The sequence below is a fragment of the Eumetopias jubatus genome, unplaced genomic scaffold, assembly GCF_037043125.1.
Source record: "Eumetopias jubatus isolate StellerSeaLion01/CBP00866 unplaced genomic scaffold, mEumJub1_p1.0 scaffold_15, whole genome shotgun sequence".
In the NCBI taxonomy this organism is placed as follows: Eukaryota; Metazoa; Chordata; class Mammalia; order Carnivora; family Otariidae; genus Eumetopias; species Eumetopias jubatus.
Window position 1 is genome coordinate 42,080,940 of NW_028274821.1, and position 27,007 is coordinate 42,107,946.

General features: G+C 34.8%; 1 protein-coding gene across 2 annotated transcripts in view; it reads left to right on the plus strand.

Moving 5' to 3' along the window:
* The window catches only part of CCDC171 (coiled-coil domain containing 171), a 314,512-nt gene that overhangs the window by 201,859 nt on the left and 85,646 nt on the right, over positions 1 to 27,007 (plus strand). For both annotated transcript variants that reach the window (XM_028107327.1, XM_088018937.1), the window contains 2 exons: positions 13,150 to 13,295; positions 15,506 to 15,560. In XM_028107327.1, coding sequence (XP_027963128.1) covers positions 13,150 to 13,295; positions 15,506 to 15,560 — 201 coding nt within the window. The remainder of the gene's footprint in view (positions 1 to 13,149; positions 13,296 to 15,505; positions 15,561 to 27,007) is intronic.

Sequence of the window (27,007 nt, forward strand, 5' to 3'; positions counted from 1 at the left end):
AAGGTTTTGTGATGAAAGTTGATCTTATAAAAATTGTGACAGTTGCATTTTTTGTTACCTAGAGTTTATACATATTATGTTGAAAATAATGGAAAAATACTAAGAAAATTTTGTTGTCATTTTGGCATATACCTTTCAAAATTTTAAATGTAAACATTAACGTATTTGCATGCATATTAGTAATGTATACAGTATACCATAGATGTATTTGAAAATATGCTGTCATGTTTTACAGTATTATAGTACCTCTCTTTTAAATTTAGAAATATATCATGGCCATTTTAAAATGTCAATAAATATAATTTATTTTTAAGAAGGAAAAGAAAAAGAACAAAGAATTACTTAGACATATTTTCTCCTCATTATATCTTTGAGCGGAAAATATTAAAAAAGTATGCATACACTAAATACAGCGAGGGTTTTAGAAGAAAATTTTTTTTATCAATTATAGCTGTACATACTAGTTTATTTTAATTTGTAGTCTGCAACTCAATATTTTTCTGTAAGATAGCAATATACTTTTATCATATTTTTATATTAAAATCAACTGACTTGCTGTTTTTTAATATTAATTAAAATTCACTTCTCTACTGATGATCTAATATTAAATCAGGCTAGAAACTGATTTTCTGAAGTATCCACTAATGATTTTATAGCTGCATAAATCCTAGAGTTGTCATGATCTCAGGATCGTGAGATTGAGCCCCAGATAGGGCTCTGCCTTTGGAGCAGAGTCTGCTTGAGATTGTCTCCCTCTCCCTCTTCCTCTTCCTCTCCCTCCCCTCTCCCTCCCCTTCTCCCTTTCCCTCCCCCTCTGTCCTCCCCCTGCCCACATGCATGTGTGCACACACACTCTCTAAAATAAATAAATAAATAAATAAATAAATAAATAAATAAATAAATAAATAAATAAAAAGTCCTAGAGTGAATTGTTATATGTAGGAATAGAACTGTATCAGTTAGGATACTCTTTGTAATGTTGCAGTAACAAGTGACCCCATAATTTCAGTAACCTTACAAGACACTTCTCATGCCTTGTATCTACGTATCATGGATCAGCTGTGCTTCTGTTTCATAGGTTTCTCACTCTGTGAATAAGGCTGATAGAGTAACCCCCATCTTGGACACTGTTGGTCTTGTGGTAATGGCCTCTATCTATTTAGGACATTGCTGTTCTTGTGTCTGCTAGGAATTAACATTATTTTACTTCTGTCCAAATTTCGTTGGCCAAAGAAAGAAATGTGGGTGCTCCTGAATCTGATGAGATAGGGAATATATAATCCTCTTTCCAGAAGAGACACCACCAATTACATGGTCAAGCCAGGTATCAGTGGGACAGGAGAGAGTATACTTTCCCCTCAGGGAGGCGGATCAAATACAATACACTACAGTAACTCATTCTTAAAAACTTTATATATGCTGAAAAGATGAAGACTCTGTTTTCTAGTTAGTCATATGGACTGAATTTGGTATAACTTTACATTTTATCACCTATAGTTCTTTCCCCAAGTTTGCTAGAAGGGTTGAAAACAGGGAACCGTTTATTTATTTATTTATTTATTTATTTTTATTTTTACTTTTTTAAAAGGATTTTTATTTTTAAGTAATCTCTACACCCACCGTGGGTCTTAAACTTACAACCCCAAGATCAAGAGTTGCATGCTCTCCTGATGGAGCCGGCCAGGTGCCCCATGGGGAACCATATATTTAGTTGGCACTTTTCTCTCTTGCTCTAGAGTTTTTCTTAGTCTAAAAAGAAAGATTATTCAGAGTATTTTTCTGTTTTTCTTTAAATAAACTTGAATGTTCTAGAATATGTAGACTCTGTTAACCACATTCCATAAAGCATGTTCTAGGCTCCAGAAGCCATATGCCTGACATTTCAAGGAGTCACCACTAGATGGTGATCTCGCTCATTTAGAGGGCTAGAAGAGCTGTGTGTTTTTCTTCAGGTGAATGGGTTGATTACAGAGGGATCGGAAATGTAAACTATACTAATTTTATGCTCTTTATAACCAAAATGGTACTATTTATTGAGTAGGTATATATACGTGTGTACACACACACACACACACACACACACACACACACACACATCCATCCTCACACAGGAAAATTCCCTTTGAAACAAAGCCATAAAATAATGCGTTTTGCCAAACTGTTTGTTACTTCCCCGGAGTATACACACACACACACACACACACACACACACACACACACACACACACACACACACACACACATATTCAACTGTTACTACCCAAAGATGCAAGTTTTCCTAAATTTCTCAAGAAATTGCACTGAGCCTTGGGCCCATCTCTCTGCTTTTTCCTAATACTTTGTTTGAAATTGCTAACCATTGCTGAACCTTTGTTTTAACACCATCTGTATTACTCATCTTCAGTCTCATAATTATTAGGAAGCAGAAGGATTAAAAATTACATATTTCACTCAGATATGTTAAAAAAATAACTGTCACGGGTTATAGCATAATACGAAAGCTGATACCAGCCCTTTTAGTTATTTAGAAATAATAACTTACTGATTATTGCTAGTGGTAACTCTTTTTGAACCTTTTTTTCTTTAAACGGACCCAACATAATAACTAACTTGTTATTGGTAAAATGTGAAAAGGACCTTTTTAAACTATAGGCCAAACAGTGTTGTTCTTAGAAAATAATCACTGAGTTTAGCTGTTAATCACATTTTTGTGCTCCTAAAATAATGTATTCTTTTCATCATATATTTCTGCTGTAACTCAGTTTATGACTCACTGTCATAGGATTCAAATAACTTACAGGATTTCATATAATTATTAGTAGAAATAGAAAATATATGACTAGGATATTGCATTTATATAAAGTATTTAATATTTACTCTGCTTGAGTAATATAAACATGAATTTGATATAATACCTTTTAGCATACTAAGGTAAACTATCTGCTACAAGCCAGTTCTTTTAAAAATTCCTTTAAATCTAGTATATCTAGTACATCACTGAATACTCAAAGGTGAAATCTTATTACACCTTTGTTAGATTCCAGCTGAAGATGCAAATGAGCTGTTGTAGTATGGCCAGAATGATCTTGTGCATTCATCCTAGTTTGGCAGTTATGGTTTGTATATATGATCTCTGAGACCAAGATTGGAGAATGCTGCTTCAGGCCGGCAATCCTGCAGTGACTTCCCATAGCTTTCTATGACAATAGTTGGCAAGTACTCAGCCATAGAACCTTTCTTTGAACATAATCTTACTCAAAAGCTCATAGAAAAAAACACAGTCTGGTTGAAAGAAGGGAGGGAGTTGGAAGTCCATTAATTCAAGTGTTGCCCCCAAGTTATCTGGATGCATCTCTACGGAATACTGTATAAAAACCATTTGCAAGATTAAAAGTCTAGTTTTCTGACCACACCTGACCTGCATGTACCTTTCTAGTCTTTTCTCCTACCATTATCAATGGCATCCTTCAGTCACGCCTTACCTCTTTTATTTCTCAGAACATGCCATTTTATTCTGCTGAGAATGATCTTCACAACATTGAACACTTAACTTGGAAACCAATTGCTGGGCTCCTGGGTGGCTCAGTTGGTTAAGTGGCTGCCTTCATCCTGGGTCGTGATCCTGGGGTCCTGGGATCGAGTTCCGCATCAGGCTCCCTGCTCACTGGGGAGCCTGTGTCTCCCTCTCCCTCCTGCTTGTGCTCTCTCTTTCTCAAATAAATAAATAAATAAAACCTTAAAAAAAAAAAGAAAAGAAAAAGAAAACCAACTGCTTTTAAAACCTCTTCTCATCTTTCTAGATAAGAAGTCATTTCAAAGAAGAGTATATTCTTCATGTTTATGTATTTATTTAGTTATATCTCACCCTGCCTGGTTTTGAACTCTGGCTCTGTGTAATCTTGGGCAAGTTACTTGGGCTCCGTGCCTCAGTTCCCTCATATGTAAAGTGGGAATAATAGTAGTACGCACCTCACAGAGTTAATAAGATTAGTACTCAGGAAGTGTTAACTATTCTTATTATTACTATTATTCTTCTTAATGGCTTTGGCATGAATAGGCACGATTACAAATAGATACAGTAGAGTCACATCCTATGTTGAGATTAGGTTTTAGGATCAGCATATAAGGCAAAAATCTTATACAATCAATTTCTTTAGGGAAATCCAATGGAATATTTGAAGTTATTAGTGGAAAAAGGATGAAGCCCTTTTATTTCTTCTCACCCCTTCCAGTCTACCCAATTCAATAAACTGCTCCTAATTATCTTTATTCCTTTAAGAGGTCCCTTCAGGAGTGGCCGAATTAGAGATAACATATTCTAAACAAATCCAGAACAGCCAGGATTTCCTCCATGTTGGAATATGGTGCCATTTCTTCAGTTGGGCACCAAATGAAGTTGGTGTACATTCAGAGGTCAAGTTGAATGAAAGTACATCTTCTGTGCAGGAGACTCACTCTCACTTTTACCTCCTTGTGAGAGTATTTGCAGAATTGGAGCCACGTGAGGGCAACCAGGTGAAACAACAGGTTTGGTTGTAGTGGCCATTTGCTTTTGTCCGTGTCACCTGTTATGACCTGGAGTGGCACCAGAACTACCGGATTTGAGTTGTTGCTCTTTCTTTCAATTCCTTTCCCTTTCCCTACCTCCTCCTCTTTTTCCCTTTCAGATTAAGTGTAATGGGATTCCTTTCAGTCAAATGCAATTCTACTCTCACATCTTTGACTAACAAATATCAGTACTAATGACTAATTTTTCTGTTACTAAAATATTTATAGTACAATCTGTATGTTGTCAGTTCTTCAAAGGTGGCATTTTTGTCTTAAATTAGGCACGTAGATGACTTTTTACACAGTAGCTAAGATCTCTTTACCAGGTGGGTTTGGCTACAAGTGTTGATATTATAGAGCTTGATATATATTGTGATAGTGTGGAGATCTTGTAATAAATCTTTAAGACGTTGAGGTTCTACTGGGCAGCTAAATTGCAAGATCTGGAGGGAAAGTTCAATGCTATTGTTGCTGACTTATAAAGGAAAGAGACAGAGAATTCCACTGCTTTTCAAAAGGTTGAAAAAAAGCAGCGGCCTAATGGGGTCTTGAAATATATAAAATTCTGTACTGTAATGGTGTGCTATATAATTCATCCTTACTTTGCAAATATTTATTTTTTAATTTCATTAGTACATTTAATAAATGATGACAGGGATCCTGTTTTCACACAGGGAATCTTGAATTGTGCATGTTTGATTTTTGACGTTGAAAGCATGCCATTACATAATACTAAAGTCCTTATGAAGCTTATTTAAATATAAATAGAAAGCAGCCATTTACATAGATTGAAATACCTTACCTTATTTGAGAAATAGGTGAAATACTGGTTTTACATTTCCATGGGGATTTCCCAGTTAGTGGATTTTATGGAAATTCTGGAGAGATGGTTACTAATATCATTATAGTGCCGGATAAAGAATAAGGATTTAGTGTGCTGTGACTTGGGCGCACAATTTGGCGTAAACCCATTCAGTAGTTACATGACCTTGGGAACATTACTTAACTTCTCTGCTTCTTAGTTGCGTTGTGTGTAAAATAGGAATGATAATGTGAACCATCTCACCGGACTATGAAGAATCAAATGAGTTAATGTAACAATGTTTGTATGATGACAGTCATATGGTTCAGTTGTCACTCAAGCTATTTGTAAACATTTATTGTAAACATTTATTGAACACTTATGGCATGGCAAGCATTGTTTGAGAACAGGCCTAGAGTCTTCGTGCAAAAGTGGAATGCTCCAGCTGGTACATGTTAGTGAAGGTGTAGTGTTTAGAACTTCCCCCCCTGTGATTATACTTCTAACATTAAGATAGCAATCAGTGATATAATACTTAATACACAAAAATTCATCCAATGAATAAACTTTCAAGAAAAAACTTGGACTTTGTTTTATTTACATTTATGTCTAAAAGAACTGAAGTTTATTTTTCTAATTTACACTTGACCTTCAGATTCTCTTAAATAATTGATTTTTACTCAGCTGGTATTTGATTTACTTTTATTAATATTATTTAATATGCAGTATATTCAAGATAAATAGTCATTTAAATTCTGTAGCACAATAAAAATATTACTGTGAGGGTATTTTAATTATGATATAGGATTACCTAAGCTATTATTCAATTATATCACAGAAAGAATTCTTAAAATTGAAAAATTCTTCCAACAATAATTTCTTTTTATTTAAATGTCAGCAACCCAACTATATGAAGGCCTTTATAAATTATTCATAATTTTTTTCAAATTCTTCTTAGACAGTAGTTTTAGGTAATTCTCAAGTGATTTGAAAACAGCATTTAAGTCTAAATGATATTTTTTCTACAACCTAATTCATAGCTTGACTCATTTAAAATATTGCCAGGGAATTCAGCAACTTTCTGGACCTTCACATAGCTAAGGTTATCATCTGTGTGAAGTTTTTGGGACCTGCTGGGGTAGTCTGTAGCTGATAAGGTCCAACAGAAGAACCTGTGTGTATTCTCTCCCCTTCTATTTCTTAGGAATTCACTGAGGGAACTTAGAGGCCATGTAAGAGCTGATTTTTTTTTTTTGTTAGATTTTATTTATTTGACAGAGAGCGAGCGAGAGAGCATAAGCAGGGTGAAGGGCAGAGGGAAAAGCAGACTCGCCGCTGAGCAGGGAGCCTGATGTGGGGCTCGAACCCAGGACCCTGGGATCATGACCTGAGCCGAAGGCAGACTCTTCACCGACTGAGCCACCCAGGCGCCCAAGAGCTGATTCTATTAGAGCAGCATCATTTGGTTGTCTCCTGCAGCCGGTTTCTGTTTCCTAAGGCCTGTGGTGAAGCAAGATGCAGTTTGTTTTATCCTCTGGGAAAATATTGCTGCCACACCCCTGCTTCCATGCCATGTGTCCTAGGAAATCTAGCTACCATGTGTCCGTTCTATACTTTTCTGAGTGCATTTTCCATTTGAGAGGGCTCTCGTGATTCTCTTTATTGTCCTCCTTTTTGGTCCTCTGAAATGTGTTTCAACCATGTCTCTCCCACTTTACCTTACCATACCTAACACTTTCAGTCTACCCGGGTTTTATGTAGTATCTATGTGAGGTTTAGGACAAACAGCATTCAGTGTACTTTGAACACTTGGATGAGGTGCCTTTTCTTTCCATTATATCTTACTGTTGATCGCTTTCAGTTAGTTTACTGCAAAGGATTAACTTTTTGCTTTTATATTGATGGGATGTAAGAGGACATTCACAAAGGAATATGTGAGAATATGGTACCGAGAGCCATAAACCATTATACATCCAAATCTTACAGCATACTTTGAAATTTTAAAGGTGAATTTTCATCACTCATTGGCTCCATTTTTTGGATAACCATGTACCGTATGGCCTATTTATAAAAGTAACTTATTTTATATTTGGTTAGTGAATTTCCTTTTATCTTTTTCAAGTGTGATAGAAATAGTTATTTAAAAAATTATATATATTTACATAGGTGTATATATATATATACTTAAACGATGATGTAGAAATGATATAGAGACTCAGAAGTTGCACATGTAGGTGGGGATTTAAAGAAGACTATAATGACACTACATAGAGAAGTGTAAGTATTGCATTAATTATGCATATTAAATTTATGAAACTTTCTTTGGTTTATGGGACACTTTCACATCTGTCATCTTACTAGACATGTGGGTTGTAACTAGACTGTCATTTATTCAACCCCAAAAGTGGGTGAGGTATTTCATCTTCACTGCAGCTTATAAATATGTCACTTACCTTCTGTGTAGGATTTTTATTAGAAAATAATAAAAGCGTCCCTAAGGAAGATAACCTAAAATTTGCAGAACTTTTAATTCAAACTATCCATCTAAAATATAGACTACTAAGAACCAAAATTTATCCATATATTAATTTTGCCACATACCAGCATCTTTTACTACCGTATATTTATTATAAATTTTCTAATTGCACAGATTTTCACACTTTATTATAAAACATGGTATTCTTTAGTTTCAGCCATAACTTGTATGTCCAGTTGTAAGCTTGGTGGTTGGTATCATTTTAGCTTTATACTTTCTGTGGCAGCTAGCCTAGTGTGGTCCACCCAGCAGCTACTCAGTTCTTGATTTATATGCTTTTCTAGTTGTCCCATTATGAGAGTAGGGCTGAAGACAGTGCTGTTTCCTTTTTCAACCTTAGTTTTAGTGCCCTGAGATGTTGTTCCCAATTTATCACAATCTAGGAATGTTTATTCAAAAATTATAGTCAGACAGCAGTAAAGTTTTTAAAAATATATATATTAGATGTTTTTTTACCCCTGGCCCATTGTTCTTTATAACACTTGTGTTGTCTTGCCTTTCATTTTGTATGACTAACTTTTATACCAAATTGAATAAGCCATTAGCTTTTAGTCTGTAGGAATGTGGATCCATAGATATTTCCCATTAGACAAAAGAGAATCTATAAAAGTGGTATCTCCTGGGGCTCAGTCTTCCTCACTGTCCTAATGGTGTGAAACACTGCTACACTGTACCCTTATGAGAAAGAACCATGTGGGATGATTCCCTTAACATCCAGAACTATTAATTGGAGAGTTGTGCACATTCTTTCAGATAATTTTAACTTTTGTACTAGATCTCATTTATTAATCAAATATTCTGATTCAAATAATTTGTGTTATGAATTTTATATTTTTGAAACTATTACTGAACAAAATGATAAACTTTGCATATCTTGTGTAGTTTAAAATTTGAGTTTGCTGAATGGGAGATACTATATTTAGGTGGCCATGTTGTTTTGACAAGTGTGTTTTAAAGAACTCCTCAAAACAGACCTCCTCTGGTGATGGTTGCACAATTCTGTGAATATATTAAAACCTACTCAAGTGTACACTTCAAAAAGGTGAATATGTGGTAGGTGAGTTCTATCTCCATAAAGCAGTTATTAAAAAAATTTCCACCACACAAAATATTTTCATAGGTGCAAACTAATAGAATTTTAACTTATATTCACAAAACCAAGTGTTACCTTTAATAAACATTTAAAGCTTTAGAAATATGAAGTCATCTGTGAATTAAAAAATAACTTGTGTTCTTATTGAACAGTAATGCACATTTGTTTTGGGAACTTCAGAAACTACAAATAAGAAAAAAGACATTTTAGAAAATGTGTGGGGCTTTTAATAGTCATATCTACCATGTATTCTATCCCTAAGCCTTCCCTATATTTAACTACTTCCTTGGTATCCATACTTTTCTTGCCAGCTTTCATTAGGAATAAATAGCTTTTCATGACCACCTTAGGAAAACAACCAGATGTGAAAAATATCTTCTTATAAGTAGTTTAGTGAAAGCATTGCCCCTGCCCCCCGTTGCCCCCTGGACTGCGAGAGGTGTCAGTGGAGGTGAACAATAACACCGTTATCCAAAGAAACACAATACATATATTGCAGAGTAGCTTTGGATGTACAATCAGTTTGGGATTTTGTTGTAAAAATTAGCTTTAAAACATTTTGGCTTTAAGGTGAAAACTCAGAATCTTGGGCAGAAAGGTGGCATCGATTCTCACCTAGGCAGAATATTATTCTGTCTTTTTAAAAACTCTTGTTATCATATTTAGCATTAGCTTTCTAACAGCTAAAATTGTTCACAACACAGTTTAAAGATAAATGCAGTATCAGGCTTTGAATTTTTTATTTTTTTTGGTAAATATTAAGACCTGAGTACAAAATGAGGGCTGTACTGTGGATTAAGTGAAATATCTCAAGGCTGTGCTGTTCTGATAACTGAACCTGACGTGACCTTTCTCAGACACAATTACAGAGCTGTATGTTTTTCCTTTAATTTCATCAGGGGTTTAATTAGTATACAAATAAAACTTCCCTTATCTTCCTTTCTACCTAATTGGCTTGTCTTCGCTTATATATGAAGTATGTGAAAGTGGGCTGTAATTAGGGTGACCGTGTTAACCTTTTTTCCTCAAATGTACTGTTGCCTAAAGGCCTCAAGGCCTAAAAACAGTGCTTTGGATTATTGCTTTGCAATCACTATGGCTGTCCCATAGGTTTTCTCATGAGCAGAAGGGCTTTGGGTGCTGCGGGTTCCCACTGCTTAACAGGATCTTCATTCTTCTCCCCACTAAATGTTTATTGATTATCTCACTGTTCCAGGCTCAGCCTCCAACAACTTAATATCAGGTGACAGTCAGGAGAGTTCTCCAAGTAATTAGAGTTGAGCATTGGGGGAACAATTAGGAGCAGAGTTATTAAACTTGATTTATCCTATTCTCTCCTGAACAGTTTCTTGGATATCAGAACATCACACTTTCACAATCTACCCTGGTTGAGAAATTAGTGGCTAACCTGCTGCTTATCATGGTTGCCTTGCTGCCTAGAGGCACACCCTCTTGGTTTCAGTCATTCGGTTGGAAATATTAGAGTCCATAAAGTTTATCGTGGGTTTTAATTAGATAAACCTGAACAGGAGAAAAGGAAAGCTGAACTTAAAGTTTTATATAAATATATAATATATACTATATTTTATATATGGTAAGGGTACACACACATATAAATATGTTTTTCTTTCTTCGAACTCAGTGTTGAGATTTTTAAAGATTTCTACTTCTATCATCAAAACCAAAAACGGTGAATATTAGGGAAAAGACATAATATTGAACCACCTTTAATGTCTCAGTGTTTTGTGCACATCTTTATGACCCTTAGGACCCACTGATGTATGTGGATTCCATTGTAATGTACCTCAACTTTACTTTTTTAAAGATTTTATTTATTTATTTGACAGAGAGACACAACGAGAGAGGGAACACGAGCAGGGGGAGTGGGAGAGGGAGAAGCAGGCCTCCCGCCGAGCAGGGAGCCCGATGCGGGGCTCGATCCCAGGACCCTGGGATCACAACCTGAGCCGAAGGCAGACGCTTAATGGCTGAGCCACCCAGGCACCCTGTACCTCAACTTTTTAAAAATGGGAATTCTGTGTCTATAAGTTGTGGCACTATGAGTACTATCTCTTCATTTTCACAATAAGGAAGCGTGACTTACACCGCTTTGTTTACACCACTTTTTGTTCATTTTCTGCAATTTCAGTCTTAGAAAGGGCTAAGTTCAGCTATTCTGAAATAGGGCAAGCTTTAGGAGACTTTGGTGGCTCCCTGCCATTGTCCCTGAGAGATGAAAACGAAAGCCATGGGAAAACAAGAAGATTTGGATATATAGTAGAAATTCGAATTCTGTGAGTTTTATGGTCTTTGAAAGAATGGCGTAAGATTGCTGAAAAGTCAAGTGTGGTTTTGTGATGATGCCAGGGTCATGGGTTTCTCTCAGACTGGACCAGTGAGCTTCACTGTGGACCAGGCTAGAGGCAGCACCCTGAGCACCTCTCACACATATCCACCGCTAGTCATGAGAGTTACTGAGCAAGAGAAGTGGAATGGATTGGCACAAATCCATTATTTCTGTTGGAAAAAGAATTCGAACTTTATGCATAATTGGTAGTGGATCATTAGTTTTATCTTCATATCTGAAAAATAACATTTTTTATTAACTGAAAGATGTCAGAAATACTGGCTTTAAAAGGACTCAAATGGATTTTACTTTTTTAAATCAAGAAATCTCATGATACTTCAATGCCTTTAAATATCTTAACATTGGCACAAAATCCCTGGGTTTAGCAAGGCCTTTAACAATCTATTCTTTGTTGTCTTTTTAAAGTTGGTTTGAATCAGTGACTGTTCTATAGTGGGATGTTCTTGATGATCTGTTAACATTGAAGATTAAAATAAAATATTATATCTAATAAGTAATCACAGTTTGCTTATTTTTAATTTTTTAAACTTATGTCTGGAAGCAGCTTGACTGTTTGAAAAGTGAAATACTGAATTTAAAAACTTTTACCATTTTAAAATACCTGATTTGACTGCTGATTGCTTTCAATGTACTAGCATTTAGAGTGAGGTAAGTGTTTTAGCTCTATGCAGGCTGTTTGAGTTGTTTATGCTACCTATTGTGAATGTATTATTTTAAACATGAAATTACAGCATTTTGGTTATTCTTAACTGGATATTTGAAGCATAGCAGTGGACATTAATGTGTGGCTAAACTCTGAGAAAGAAGGAGAAGATATTATGTCTATGTAACCAATTGTTTAGGTCACTGTATAACAAATTTAGTTGAAAAACTAGTAAGCTCATATTCTAGAAATTTCATAGGCAAAGCAATGAGCAAATTTTTGGTGGTAAGGGATCCTGTGATCCCTGTCTAGAAAATGCTCCTTTAAATTGTGAGGTCTGATTCTATGACCTTTAGCCCTAAAGTTCCAAAATAGAGTTGTGCACTCACGTTTTGAAATTTTTGTGCTAAGGGAATATTTCAGATTAAAGCAAAGAGCAAAATATCAGTCAACAGATTTTATACTTCTGTGAGTAGAAAAATATTTATGGAACATAAATAATTCTGAATGCAAGTATTTATTTGTAACTTTCTCTGTTAGGTGAAAGGTGTTAGTCACATTTGTGTTGTTATCTTTGACATGCGAGTTATTTAATGGGAAGTAAGTGAGTTTTACTATGGAGTCCAGTTATTTCACTGAGATGTCTATAGCAACCTATTTTGGATCTATTTATAAATAAAGTAATGGTACTTTTCAGTCTTGGGTTCCCCATTCTCTTGGTGTCCTTATCCACCTTCCCCTCACTCACATACACACTTTGTCCATATGCTAGTTCTTGTTTCGAACAGACTGTAAATTTCATGTGCTTTCTCCCCTGAAAATCTTTACTTCTTCATCATTCAAAGAAAAGGTAACTAAAGGTTTTCATAATCAGTTGTGTTTTTTTTTGCAAGAATAAAATGTCTTTGCCCTTCAATATTTAAAAAAATAAAATAGAGTTGTATTTTGTAGCTAAATATTTTTCAAAATTTTATCAGAGCTATCATTTCTAATTAGTAAGTATGTAAAATTTTTGCAGAAAATTTGTTAAACCTTGATGTGTAATGACCCAAGTCTGCTTCTCAGTCAGTCTGTATCCTTCTTTGTTTAATAGCCTATGGCATAAATTGAAGTTAATTATCAGGGCTGACAAGTAACTCTGTTTTCTGTCTGCTTGCAGAGTCTCTCCGAGGCAAAGATGGAGCTGAGAAGAAAAGATCAATCTCTGCGTCAGCTCAATAGACATCTCACCCAGCTGGAGCAGGACAAGCGTCGGCTGGAGGAGAACATCCACGATGCAGAGAGTGCCCTCCGCATGGCAGCCAAGTGAGCACTCGGACCTTGGGGAGATCACTTAAAACAGACAAAAGATCAATTCTTACTTTCATGCTCCGGGTTTTAGCCCTGGATAATACAGTGTTAGAAAACAAAAGTACAACTGTCTCTCTTTGAAATTCTCTGATATATCCTCAAAAAAGAAAACTCTTAACTCAACATGCTAAATGTATATTTTATTGAGAAACCTTGGAAAGGTATTAGGTTTCTATATAACCTCGAATTATGTGTATTTTGGGCTCTGTTGTAGAGTTACACGTTTGAAACCATGATTTCATTAATATGAAATGGAATACTCTTTATTTAAAAGTTTTTCATAGTTCCTTCTATCACATATTCCTCATTCCCTTCTGCCCCATTGCCCCCTGAATTTTGCTTTGCATATGGTATACTAATATTGTAAGTAATATTTCCATAAAAAATGCTAGTATATAATCAACATGTGTATCATAATATCTTTTTAAGTGCAATAAAAATATAGATCATGGAAAATTCATTTAATTTTATAGCTGTATATTCTAATATGTTCAATAGAAAAAAGACACATTTTTCAAGAGTGGGCAGCTATATAAATGTGATGAGAGTGTTTTTCTTTTACCAGGTAATCAAGCTGACATACACTGTGAAGTTCAAATTGAACAGTTCTCTCTTGGGTATTTTTATTTGTTCCTCACATCAAATTTCAGGGACTACTTTAAGACAGTCCTTTGTACAGCAGCATGGCTTAAAGAAAATCTATTTATGGATTAAAGAAACATCTAATTTTAATAAACTTAGTATTTTCTGAATTTGGAATTCTGAGTTCCTGTAATTTTAAATATAAATATAAATATATATATTTACATATATATTACTTAAAATTTTTTTTGAGACAATGTAGACTGTAAACTAAATCACAGAACAGGGGATCTGCCATCTAGGATATACACAGCTTTGCCACTGGGCTTGGGAAATTGCTCACACTAGTGAAAAAATGAGTTTACACAAGGCCAAAATATTGGCAGGTTTGAACGCCCACCAGTAGTTTTCTGGAAAATCATGAAGCTCCGTAATTTTGCACTACCATATTAGGTATATGTGATTGTCAGTTTTTAAGAATATGAATTTGACTAAATCAGTTTTTGTTGTCATTGTTCTGTCTTTTTCCTTACGGCAAGTGGAAAGCTTAGCCTAGTTTATTTCTAGTGTGTCTTGCAGCTCTGAAAATTCTTAGATGAGTGGGAACAAGATTATAAAGTCTCCAGATTCATATTGTGTCTCCAAAACATTGCTGCTAATTCAGGAATCTGTACATGTCTATGATCTGTGACCATGGGCACATGTTCTTATAACATGAAAGAAAGTTAATTTGGAAATTTGGAGAGCTAATACATTATTTACAGCTTTCAATTTATAATTTACCATTAAATTTTTGTCTTCAGTATTTTAATCCAAACTTTTAATTTAGTTTTACTTTTATTGAAGTGTAGTTGGCATAGTGTATTGTATTAGCTTCACGTATACAACATAGTGTTTGAACGTCTCTGTACATTAAGAAGTGATCACCACGTTAAATCTAGCTGCCATCTGTCACCATATAACATTGTTCTGATGTTAATATTTTCCCTTTACTGTACATCCAAACTTTTTATTTCATTATTAAGGCCAAATTCAATCTACAAGGCTGATAGAAGAAACTAGTAACTTTGCCTGTTTTTAGTCAAGGTCATAGAGGGTTTTTGTGCAATTATAACACAAAGAGCCTATGTAGAAAGGAAAATATTATTTTGCATAGTATGGCCATTCAAAATGTATCTCCACCAGTTTGATTTTTAAAGTCTCTTTCATTAGAAACCAAAAGAATGAAAGTTCAGCCTTTTTAGCACATTTTAAACCAATAATGTAATCATGGCTTCTTTTTTCTTTCTTTTTCACTTTTAAAAAAAATTTCTATTATTTATTTATTTTTTCACTCTTTTATTTTTTTAAACCTTGAATATATCCTTAAGATTTCTTTCCCTTTCTAATTTATGGCAGGCAATATAACTAAAGATGACAGTTAAATGCAGAAATATGCCAGTGAGTGTGGTTAGGTTTTGCACTTTTAGAAGGAGTACAATAATAACCAAACCTTATTTTTCAATAATAGCTACTTATACTAAAATGTGTAACAGTTGTAAGACTTGGGTTTTACTAATACCTCATTTTAATTTTTTTTCTAGAGACAAAGAATGTGTTGCTAATCATATGAGAACAGTAGAAAATATGCTTCATAAGGTACTATAATTTTCCTTTAATATCATTCAACTTGTGTTAGGATGTTGTTTTCCTAGTCATTAATTTTATTAACCTCAAGATATTTTAATTCATTTTGTAACTTTCTTTAAAAGTAAATTAACAAAAAGATCCTTCCAAATGACTAAAAGTTTGTATTATACAATGCTATATTTCATAACTTTCTTCAGAATTCACTTTATGTACTTGATAAAACTATAAAAATAATGGGTTCTCCCAACTGGTATAATTGCACTTGAGTTATTTGTGGTCTTTGCTGACTGAACCGGAGGTCGTTATGATTCTTACATGTCTCATAATGATCAAATGTTTGACCACACTGTCTAACCTCTTACCACCCTCAAACCTACTATCCTACATATGTATATAGAGAGGAGCCATAATGTATTGTGTTTGGCAGTACTTTTCAAGTTATAATTTACCTTCTTATAAGAATGTGTTCTTAAACTAGAAATTGAATATATTTAATAATACTCTATTATTTTCAAATTTGATTACTTCTGTATAAGTTAACATTTACTTTGTAGTAATGAGTAGCATTTAAGGATGTTATATTACTAAAAACTTAATGTATTAACTGACTGTATATGTTTTTAGCACTCCAGATTCAAAGATATGTTCATCATTTCATTATTTAAAAGTAGAGAGATGTAATTTATGTGTGTCTATTATTGTTTAATAGACAATTTTTTGGAAATAAGGATACCTAGTACTTTCAAGATACATGGAATTCATGAATGAATCATATTTATAGTAATTTTGGGTATCAAATTTATTATATAATATAGTTTTGTAAGTCACTTAAAAATACCCAAAAAACAAAGCCGTTTAAGCAGATATTAAATAAACATTAGCAAACTAATATTTAATACATTTTAACATTTTAGAAACACTAGGCCTCTATTTTTTCTTTAATTTTTAAAAAATATTTTATTTATTTATTTGACAGCGAGAGAGCACAAGCAGGGGGAGTAGCAGAGGGAGAGGGAGAAGTAGGCTCCCCACTGAGCAGGGAGCCCGATGCGGGACTCGATCCCAGGACCCTGGGATCATGACCTGAGCCAAAGGCAGCCGCTTAACCAACTGAGCCACCCAGGCGCCCCTCTGTATTCTTTTAGATATTGAAAGTGACTAACATTATTTCATATCACCAAAAGCACTTTTAAAAAAATCGAATATTCTGAATGCTATGTTTTAAAGTAGTATTTTTTGAAACTGTGATTTCTCCCCCTCCCCACTTAAAAAAGTTTAGTCAGTCAGTATAGTTTAAACATAGTCACATCAAATCCATATATGCTAGAAACCTGAAATTTGATTTGTAGGAAAAGAGACATCTTTGATTAGATTTTTTTGCACTTGGTGAGACCTTTGATAGGAGAAATCAGTTATGTTGTATATATGGCATACCTTTATATACAGCTAATATTGCCTTGAAATCCGATTGTTTGTTCGTCTTCCCAGCTACAGGAAAAAAATGTGGGAATAGAGCTACCTTGAGGAAGGGACTTTGACATCAGACTATCATCAGTGTGGAATACAGATGTTGTGCCTTATCCTTTCATTATGAGAATGGCAGAATATGTATTTTAAATATAATCAAGACTGACTGCAGTAAGACAATTATAATCATATAGTTCTTCAGTTGCAGTTCATCTTTCGATTTTTGTGTCATATGGAAAGAGTTTTTAGAATTGGCCTAGAGCCACTGTAGATTTGCTTTTGGTTTATGGCTTTTTTCCCCTTCAGATTTAGTAGTTAATTATTTTGATTAATATTTCTGGAAATTTCTATTTATATAGTAGTTTCAAAATTATCACTTTTCAAGCTTGAAGTGAAAATTTAGGAAAGGCTAATTGATTGTTGGCCTAATTCTCTTTTCTATGAAGTTTGGGTGAGGATGAATGGGTGCTATGAAATGGCCCAGACAGTCACTCTGAGCTCTCGGGGAGGTGCTGCCCGCTGGTCCTCATGCCAGCTTTTGCAGGTTTATTTTTCTGGCCACCTCAGACTGTGCAGAGGCATTTTGCCATTTTGGAGAAACTGGGCATAGTACAGAAGGAGGATCTAGGCTCTTTCATGGTAAAAATGGTTGTGGTTACATCCAGACTCTTCAGTTTATTGTACATAGCCAAATAGTATAGCTATTTATATATCTTAAGCACACGTGTTTTCAAGGTTTGCACCAGTTGTTCTAGAATAAAATTAACTTCTACCTGCTGAATTGAATTTTATTTTATTTATTTAATTAATTAATTTTTAAAAAGATATTATTTATTTATTTATTTGACAGAGAGATAGAGAGCACAAGTAGGCAGAGCAGCAGGCAGAGGGAAAGGGAGAAGCAGGCTCTCTGCTGAGCAGGGAGCCCAATGTAGGGCTCAATCCCAGGACCCTGGGATCATGACCTGAGCCGAAGGCAGCCGCTTAACCGACTGAGCCACCCAGGCGCCCCTGAATTGAATTTTAATACTAATACAACTTCTAACACAATGATCAAATAGAAAGAACTTGTTTTCATGAAGACATTATTTCTTTTTTTCTTTTCAATGACTTACTTATTTTAGAGAGTGCAAGAGAGAGAGGGTGGTGGGGAGCGGCAGAGGGAGAGGGAGAGAGAGTCTTAAACAGACTGCACCCTGAGCGCGGAGCCCAATGCAAGGCTCGAGCTCATGACCCTGAGATCATGACCTGAGCTGAAACCCAGAGTCAGAAGCTTAATTGACTGCACCACCCATGTGCCCCTAGACATTATTTCTTTTCTTGCATTTTAAAGAACTTAAACTTTTGGAGAACTTAAATGTTTGTTTTTTTTTTGGAAGAGCAATTACATTTTATTGATATTTGTTAATTTTTTTAAATTTGAGTAGAGTTGACACACAATGTTACATTAGTTTCAGGTGTACAACACAGTGATTTGACAAGTCTATATGGAATGCTATACTCACCACCAGTGTAGCTACCATCTATCACCATAAAATGCTATTATGATATTACCTACTATATTCCCTATGCTGTGCTTTTTATTCCTGTGACTTTTTCATTCCGTAACTGGAAGCCTGTATTTCCCACTCCCCTTCATCTCTTGCCACCTTTATTCAACATAGTACTAGAGGTCCTAGCCCTAGTGATCAGGCATGAAAAACAGAGGCATCCATATTGGTTGAAATTAAAAGAAGTTAAACTATCACTATTTGCAAATGACATGATACTATACATAGAAAACCCTAAAAACTCCACCAAAAAACTATTAGAATAAATGAATTCAGTAAGGTTGTAGGATACAAAAATAATACCCAGAAATCAGTTGCATTTTTATACACTAATAATGAAGTAGCCAAAAGAAATTAAGAAAAGAACACTGTTTACATTTGCACCAAAAAGAATAAAATACCTAGGAGTAAACTTAACCAAAGAGGTAAAAGACCTGTATTCTGAAAACTATAAAACACTGATGAAAGAAACTGAAGGTGATGCAAACAAATGGAAAGGTATTTCATTCTCATGGATTGGAAGAATTGATACTGTTAAAATGTCCATACTACCTAAAGCAATCTATAGATCCGATGCAATCCCTATCAAAATACCAACATTTTTCACAAAACTAGAACAAATAATACTGAAATTTGTAGGGAACTACTAAAGACCCCGAATAGTGGAAGCAATCTTGAGAAAGAAAAATAAAGCTGGAGGTATCATAATTCCAGATTTCAAGATATATTTGTTAGTCTTTAAACTTGATACATTACCTTCAACTTTTCAAATCCTAAAATTGCATTATACTGCATTATCCAGCAGTTGACTGGATATTATTTTTTAAATCCCATTTGGGATTAATACTAGTATTTAATAAAGCAGGCCAGTCATTTTCATCTAAAAGCATATACCTCATTTCAAAGAAACAGATGTTTTATTTTAATTACATGTAAATATATATATGTAATTTATTATGACTTTTTAATGTAGGTCAGAAGTTAACTTTTTATTAAGAAACTTTTTGGGCCAATTTCAGGTTATTGGGGTTAAGAAAAATAACAAGAGAAAACAAAATCATAATTTTCCATGAGGTGCATTTTTTATACACGTGCTTCTTTATTTAGCTGAATTCTCAACTGTTTTGAAAAAAACAGAACTATTGAACTCTAAAAAAAAAAAATCATTTTAACCATTTTAAAGTGTACAATTCAGTGGCTCTCAATGCATTTACAGTGTCATGCCACCATCACAACTATGTTTTCAGAATATTTTCATCACCCCAAAGAGAAATCCAGGAGCCATTAAGCAGTCACTCCTATACCCTCTTATTCCATTCTATGGGTTGTCTTTTTACTTTCTCGATAAAGTCCTTCGATGGAAAAAAGTTTTTTTAACTTTGATGAAGTACATTTTTTTTTTCTATTGTTGATCATGATTTTGGTTTTATATCTAAGAATACATTGCCAAATCGCAGGTCATGAAGAAATCTGCTATGTTTTCTCCAAAGGGTTTTATAGTGTTAACTCTTATATTTAGGTTTTGGTCCATATTGAGTTAATTTTTGTATATGATATGATTCAAAGACTGAATTTCATTCTTTTACATGGCTATCCAGTTATCCCAGCACTGTTTATTTATTTAGTTTTCCAAAGATTTTATTTATTTATTCGAGAGAGAGAAAGAGCTCACGCACAAGCAGGGGGTGGGAGTTGGGAAGGGGAAGAAGGAGAAGCAAGATCCCAGGACCCTGAGATCACGACCTGAGTGGAAGTTAGATGCTCATCCACCTGAGCCAACCAGGCGCCCCATCCCAGTACCATTTATTAAAAAGACTTTTCTTGGGGCACCTGGGTGGCTCAGTCGTTAAGGGTCTGCCTTCGGCTCAGGTCATGATCCCAGGGTCCTGGGACAGAGCCCCACATTGGGCTCCCTGCTCGGTGGGAAGCCTGCTTCTCCCTCTCCCACTCCCCCTGCTTGTGTTCCCTCTCTCGCTCTGTCAAAGAAATAAATAAAATCTTAAAAAAAAAAAAAAGACTTTTCTTTCCCCCATTCGGTACCTGTGTTGAAAATCTGTTGACTATAGATGTTTGGTTTTGTTTCTGGGCTGTCAATTCTGTTTCATTGATCTATATGTTGTCTGTCCTCATATATCAGTACCACACACTGTTTTGATCACTGTAGCTTTGTAGTAAATTTTGAAATTAAGAATTTTAAGTCTTCCAATTTTGGGATTTTTTTTTCAAGATTTTTTTTTGACTTTTCAGGGTTCCTTATAATTACATATGAATTTTAGGATCAATTACATATGATTTTAGGATATGAAGAAGGCAATTGGAATTTTGATAGTATTTTTGATTGGAATTTTTGATAGTATTTCCATCTTAATATTAAGTCTTGTAATCCATGACATAGAATATCTTTCCATTTATTTAGATCTTCTCTAATTTTTTTTACCAACTTTTGTAGTTTTCAGTGTATAAGTTTTATACCTTCTTGCTTAAATTTATTCCTGAGTATTTTATTCCTTGTGATGCTATTGTAAATGAAATTATTTTCTTGATTTCATTTCTTGGTTCTTAATTTCTAGCATTTAGAAATATGACTGATTAAAAAAATTTTTTATTGTTATGTTAATCACCATACATCATTAGTTTTTGATGTAGTGTTCCATGATTCATTGTTTGTGCATAACACCCAGTGCTCCACGCAGAATGTGCCCTCTTTAATACCCATCACCAGGCTAACCCATCCCCCCAGCCCCTCCCCTCTAGAACCCTCAGTTTGTTTTTCAGAGTCCATCGTCTCTCATGGTTCATCTCCCCCTCCGATTTACTCCCCTTCATTCTTCCCCTCCTGCTATCTTCTACTTCTTTTTTTTTTCTTAACATATATTGCATTATTTGTTTCAGAGGTACATATCTATGATTCAACAGTCTTGCACAATTCACAGCGCTCACCATAGCACATACCCTCCCCAATGTCTATCACCCAGCCACCCCATCTCTCCCACCCCCCCACCACTCCAGCAACCTTCAGTTTGTTTCCTGAGATTAAGAATTCCTCATATCAGTGAAGTCAATATGACTGATTTTTATATGTTGCTTTTGTATCCTGCAATTTTGCTAAATTTTTTTAGCTCCAATAATTTCTTTGGAGGATTCTGTAGGATTTCCTATATATAAGATCATGTCATCTGCAAATAAAGATAGTTTTACTTCTTTCTTTCTGGTTTGGATGCCTCATTTTTTGTTGTTGTTTATTTTTGTTCATTTGTTTTATTTTTTGGTCTATTTGCCTGGCTAGTACTTCTAGTCCTGGCAATGAGATGACAACAGATATCCTTGCATTCTTCCTAATCTTAAGGGGAAAGCTTTCAGTTTTGCACCATTAAGTATGATGTTAGGAACATGTCCTTCATCAGATTAAGTTCTTTTCTGTTCCTAGTTTTTTGAATTTTTCGTTTCATGAAAGGTTATTGGGTTTTGTCAAATGCTCTTTCTATATCATATGAAATGATTTTTTTTCACTTTTCATACTATTAATATTGTGTACTACATAGATTCATTTTTGTATGTTGAGCCATCCTTGCATTCCTGTCATACATACCACTTGGTTATCATGTATAATTGCTTGACTATGTTGAATATGTTGCTAGATTCAGTTTGCTAGTATTTATTTATTTTTTTTGAGGATTTTGTGTCTGTGTTCATATGGGATATTGGTATACAGTTTTCTTGTGATATCTTTGTCTAGCTTTGGTATCAGAGTAATACTGACCTCATAGAATGAGTTAGGAAGTGGACCTTCCACTTCAGGTTTTTTTTTTGGGAGAGTTTGAGAAGGATTGGTGTTAATTCTGTAAACATTTGGTAATATTTACCAGTGAAGCTATCTCGTCCTTGGATTTTCTTTGTTGGAAGTTTTTTGCTTATTTATTAATTCTTTTTCCTTGTAATAGATTTATTCATATTTTCTGCTTCTTTTTAAGTCAATTTTGGTGGCTTATGTGTTTCCAGGAATTTGTTTAGTTCATCTAGGTTATCTAATTTGTTGACATACATTGTTCATTTTCTTAGTATTGTTTTTATTTCTGTAAGGTCAGTAGTAGAGTCCTCACTTTTTTTTTCTGATTAGAGTAATTAATTAATCTTTTTTTTTCTTGGCAAGTCTATTTAAGGTTTGTCAGTGTTGTTGATCATTCCAAGGAACCAAATTTGGTTTTCTTAATGTGCTCTGTTATTTTCCTAGTCTCTATTATCTCTGCTCCAATCTTTATTATTTTCTTTCTTTTGTTTGCTTTGGGCTTAGTTTGCTCTTCTTTTTCTGTGTCCCTCAGGTAGAAGGTTAGGTTATTGCTTTGAGATCTTTCTTCTTTTTTAATGTAAGCATTTGCAGCTAAAAATTTCTGTGTGAGCACTGCTTTCATTGAAAACTGTGTTTAGTATGTTATGTTTTTGTTTTCATCTGTCTCAAAGTATTTTGTAATATCCCTGTGATTTCATCTTTGACCTATTCATTGTTTAAGAGTGTGTTGTTTATTTATTTGTTGTTTATTTATTTACAAAATATTTGGGTATTTTCCAAATATTTTTTGCTATGGCATTCTAATGTAATTCTGTAGGGTTTGAATAGCTACTTTGTTTGATATCAGTTCTTTTAAATTTAAAGTTTGCAGTATGGCTCAGAATATGGTCTGTCTTGGTGAATGTTACATGTACATTTAAAAAGAATGTGTATTCTGCATTCGTTGTGTGGAATATTCTAAAGATGTCTATTAAGTTGATTTAAACTGTTGTTCAAGTCTTCTAGTTCCTTGGGTATCTTTTGTGTAGTTCTATCCATTAATGAAGTGCAATTTTGAAGTCTTCAACTATTATTGTTGAACTGCACTATTGTTCAGTTTTGTCAGAGTTATCTTTTAAATTATATAGAAAAAAAGAGGAATTACAAATCAAAACTACATTATTACTGACTTTTATATATACTTGTTCAGTTTCCTTTACTGGTGATCTTTATTTCTTCATGTGAATTTGAGTTACTGTCTGTTGTCCTTTCATTTCAGGCTGAAGGACTCCCCTAGGACATTTCTCCTAGGGCAAGTCTAGGGGTAATGAACACCCTCAGCTTTTGTTTATCTTGGAATGGCTTAATTTCTCCTTCCTTTTTTAAAATGATTTTATTTATTTATTTTACAGATAGAGAGGAGATAGAGTGATTGGGGGGAGGAGGAGGAGAGGGAGAAGGACAAGCAGATTCCATGCTGAGCGCAGAGCCCGATGTGAGGCTTAATCCCACAACCCTGAGATCATGACCTGAGCTGAAATCAAGAGTTGGATGCTTAACCAACTGAGCCACCCAGGTGCCCCTTTCCTTCATCTTTTGTTTGTTTATTTATTTATTTATTTATTTATTTATTTACTTATTTGAGAGAGAGAGAATGAGAGATAGAGAGCACGAGAGGGAAGAGGGTCAGAGGGAGAAGCAGACTCTCTGCTGAGCAGGGAGCCCGATGTGGGACTCGATCCCGGGACTCCAGGATCATGACCTGAGCCGAAGGCAGTCGCTTAACCAACTGAGCCACCCAGGCGCCCTCCTTCATTTTTGAAGAATATTTTTGTTTGATATAAAATTCTTGGTTGGCAGGTTTTTGTCCCCTTTAAGCACTTTGAATATGTCAACCCCCAAATTTCTATTTGGTTCCTTTTTATGCTCTCTCTCTCTTTATTTATATTTTCTATCTTGGAAGATATTCTTCTCATGGTTCCCTTTGGTTATTTGTATACAGTTTCCTTTAACACTTTAAGCATATTTAAAATAAATGATTTAATGTCATTGTGTGGTAAATCCAATGTTCAGGCTTCCTGAGTTCCTATTAGTTTCTGTTTTTCTTATGTATGGACCATACTTTCTTATCTTTTTGCATGCTTCGTAACTTTTTGTTGAAAAGTGGATAGTTTGAATAGTACAGTGTAGCAACTCTGGAAATCAGATTCTCCTCCTTCCCTGGTGTTGTTTGTTGCTGCTTATTCTAGTGGTTATTGTTTGTTCAGTGACTTTTCTGAACTAATTTTTTCAGTTTGTATTCTTTTTTTAGAAAATATTTATTATTGAAGCATAGTTGACACATGTAGTTATATTAGTTTCAGGTATATAACATAGTGATTTGACAATTCTGTACATTACTCAGTGCTCACCATGGTAAGTGGTCACTGTCACCATAAAACATTATTACAATATAATTGACCATATTTCCTATGCTGTACTTTTCATTTCCATGTAAAGTCTATATTCTTTGTCAAGTATGGCCACTCAAATCTCTGTTCTGTTAACTTCATCATCTGCTAGTGTTTCAACAGAGATTTCCTTAAGTGCTGAGATTCAGGTGCTTTTTTCTTGATTAAGTTTTTGCTTGGTTGCTGTAAGCTTTCACTTAGTTTCTAGAGTTCTGAGAAAGTTGATTCTGACAAATTTTGCCAGGGTACTCATTGCTTTTTTTTTAAGATTTTATTTATTTATGTGAGAGAGAGCAAGTGAGAGAGCACAAGAAGGGGGAGCAGCATGCAGAGGGAGAGGGAGAAGCAGACCCCCCACTGAGCAGGGAGCTTGACTCAGGGCTCAATCCCAGGACCCCGGGATCATGACCTGAGCCAAAGGCAGACACTTAACCGACTGATCCACCCAGGTGCCCCAGGGTATTCATTTTTTTGTGTGTGTGTGGAGGGACTGGTTTTTGGAGTTCCTTATTCCATCATTTTTGCTAACATCATTCCCTAAAGTCATATGCTTTTATTTTCCTAATAAATTTACCAGTAGGTTTCTAATATTACTGATAATATAGAATCTCAGGAATTGATTTTTTTCTTTAAATTAAGAGGCTCTCCAAACATGCTTTAGTATTTCTATTGTGAGAAAAAGAGGACAAGTACAATAATTATATTAGAATATAATTCTATACAGATATAGATAATTCTATGTAGAACTGTATTAGAATAGCTTTCAGGATAGGGCAATGACTAGATGTATAGGATAATATCTGAATTATTTAGGGTTAGGTATGAGAAAATTAAGTATTTATTGGGTGCTAACCAAGTGTTTAACAGAGAAATGTCTTGGTTTATTATAGCTGGGGGTGAAAGTAAGTAAATTTAGGTAAAATTGGAATGTAGAGAAGAATGAACTTTTTTTGTAGTCATTTTTTGTTATTGTTTAGTTAGCAGAATGGCTGGATTCTTGAGGCTTTTAGAGATTGCTTAAGTCCTACCAGTTTGGAAGGATTAACTATAATGTTTCCTGTGTATGATTGTAGTGACTATGAACTTTAAAGGTACCTCTGAACATTTAGGGAGAAGTCTTAGCTGCCTTTTCAGTAAAATGTCTAAAAGATAAAACAGGAAGTCACAATCCAGAAGCCTCAAAAGACTCTAGAGGACCTTGCATCTATAAGCCCTCTAAATTTATCAGGCTGAATGATACTGGACGATAGCTAGGAAGTCACGGGAGTTTTTGCTAATATCCTTTGAGATTCATTTCTACAGTAAAGTTACTTAAAACCTCTTATCCAATATTTAATATAAATAGTTGAGTTCTACAAATGCTTTTAAAGTGTATATTATATGCCGGGAGCCATACCAGTCTTTGGAGAAACAAACAACCAAAAAAAAAAAAAAAAAAAAAACCCAAAAAACAAAAAAGTCCCTATATAGCATAGTCTTTTCCCTCAAGGCAGAGACACAGATAATTCCAGTATACCATGGTAAATACACATCCATAAGATGCAGTTTCACATCTGTGTAGACGGAGTTATTCGTCTATGAAAAATACTTAGAAAACCCACGGGTTGGCTGGAGGTTTCTTAGAAGAGAATTAATGCCTGGATAGGGCTTTGAAGTGTGAGGGAAGATGGGAAAGGCGTTCCAGCAGAGAGGATAGTGTGTGGAAGCATGAATAGCCAGACATCCTCAGATCAGCAGGAAGTGCAAGGAGAGTGCAAGAGAGGGGCTGAATGAGGCACTTGGAAGCCAAGTCATCGAAGTTGTTTTTCTTTTTTGGCCATTCTAAGACCCTTGGATCTTTATCATGGAGGCAGTGGGAGCAAACTAGGGTTTCAGCGAGGGACTGATATGGTCAGATTTCCATACTGAATTTGGGCTCTGGAGGGCGTATTTGCAGACCGGATATCATGAGTAGTGAAGATGGTTTTAAGAGCCATGGTTCTGTACACTTGATGAAAGCAGCAGAAGGTTGGGCCAGGGTAGTGATGATAGGTGGTATTAGAGGAAAGGATGTGAAACTTATTTAGTAAAATGGCAAATGATGATGAAAAAGGTAGGGAAGGATGACTCCCAGGATGGGGCGGTGTGATTGGCTGATTGATGTTGGAAATACAAGAAGAGGAGCAGCCTTTTTTTTTTTTTTTTTTTTTTGTAGGGAGAAGAAGGGAGACAATGGTGAGTTTT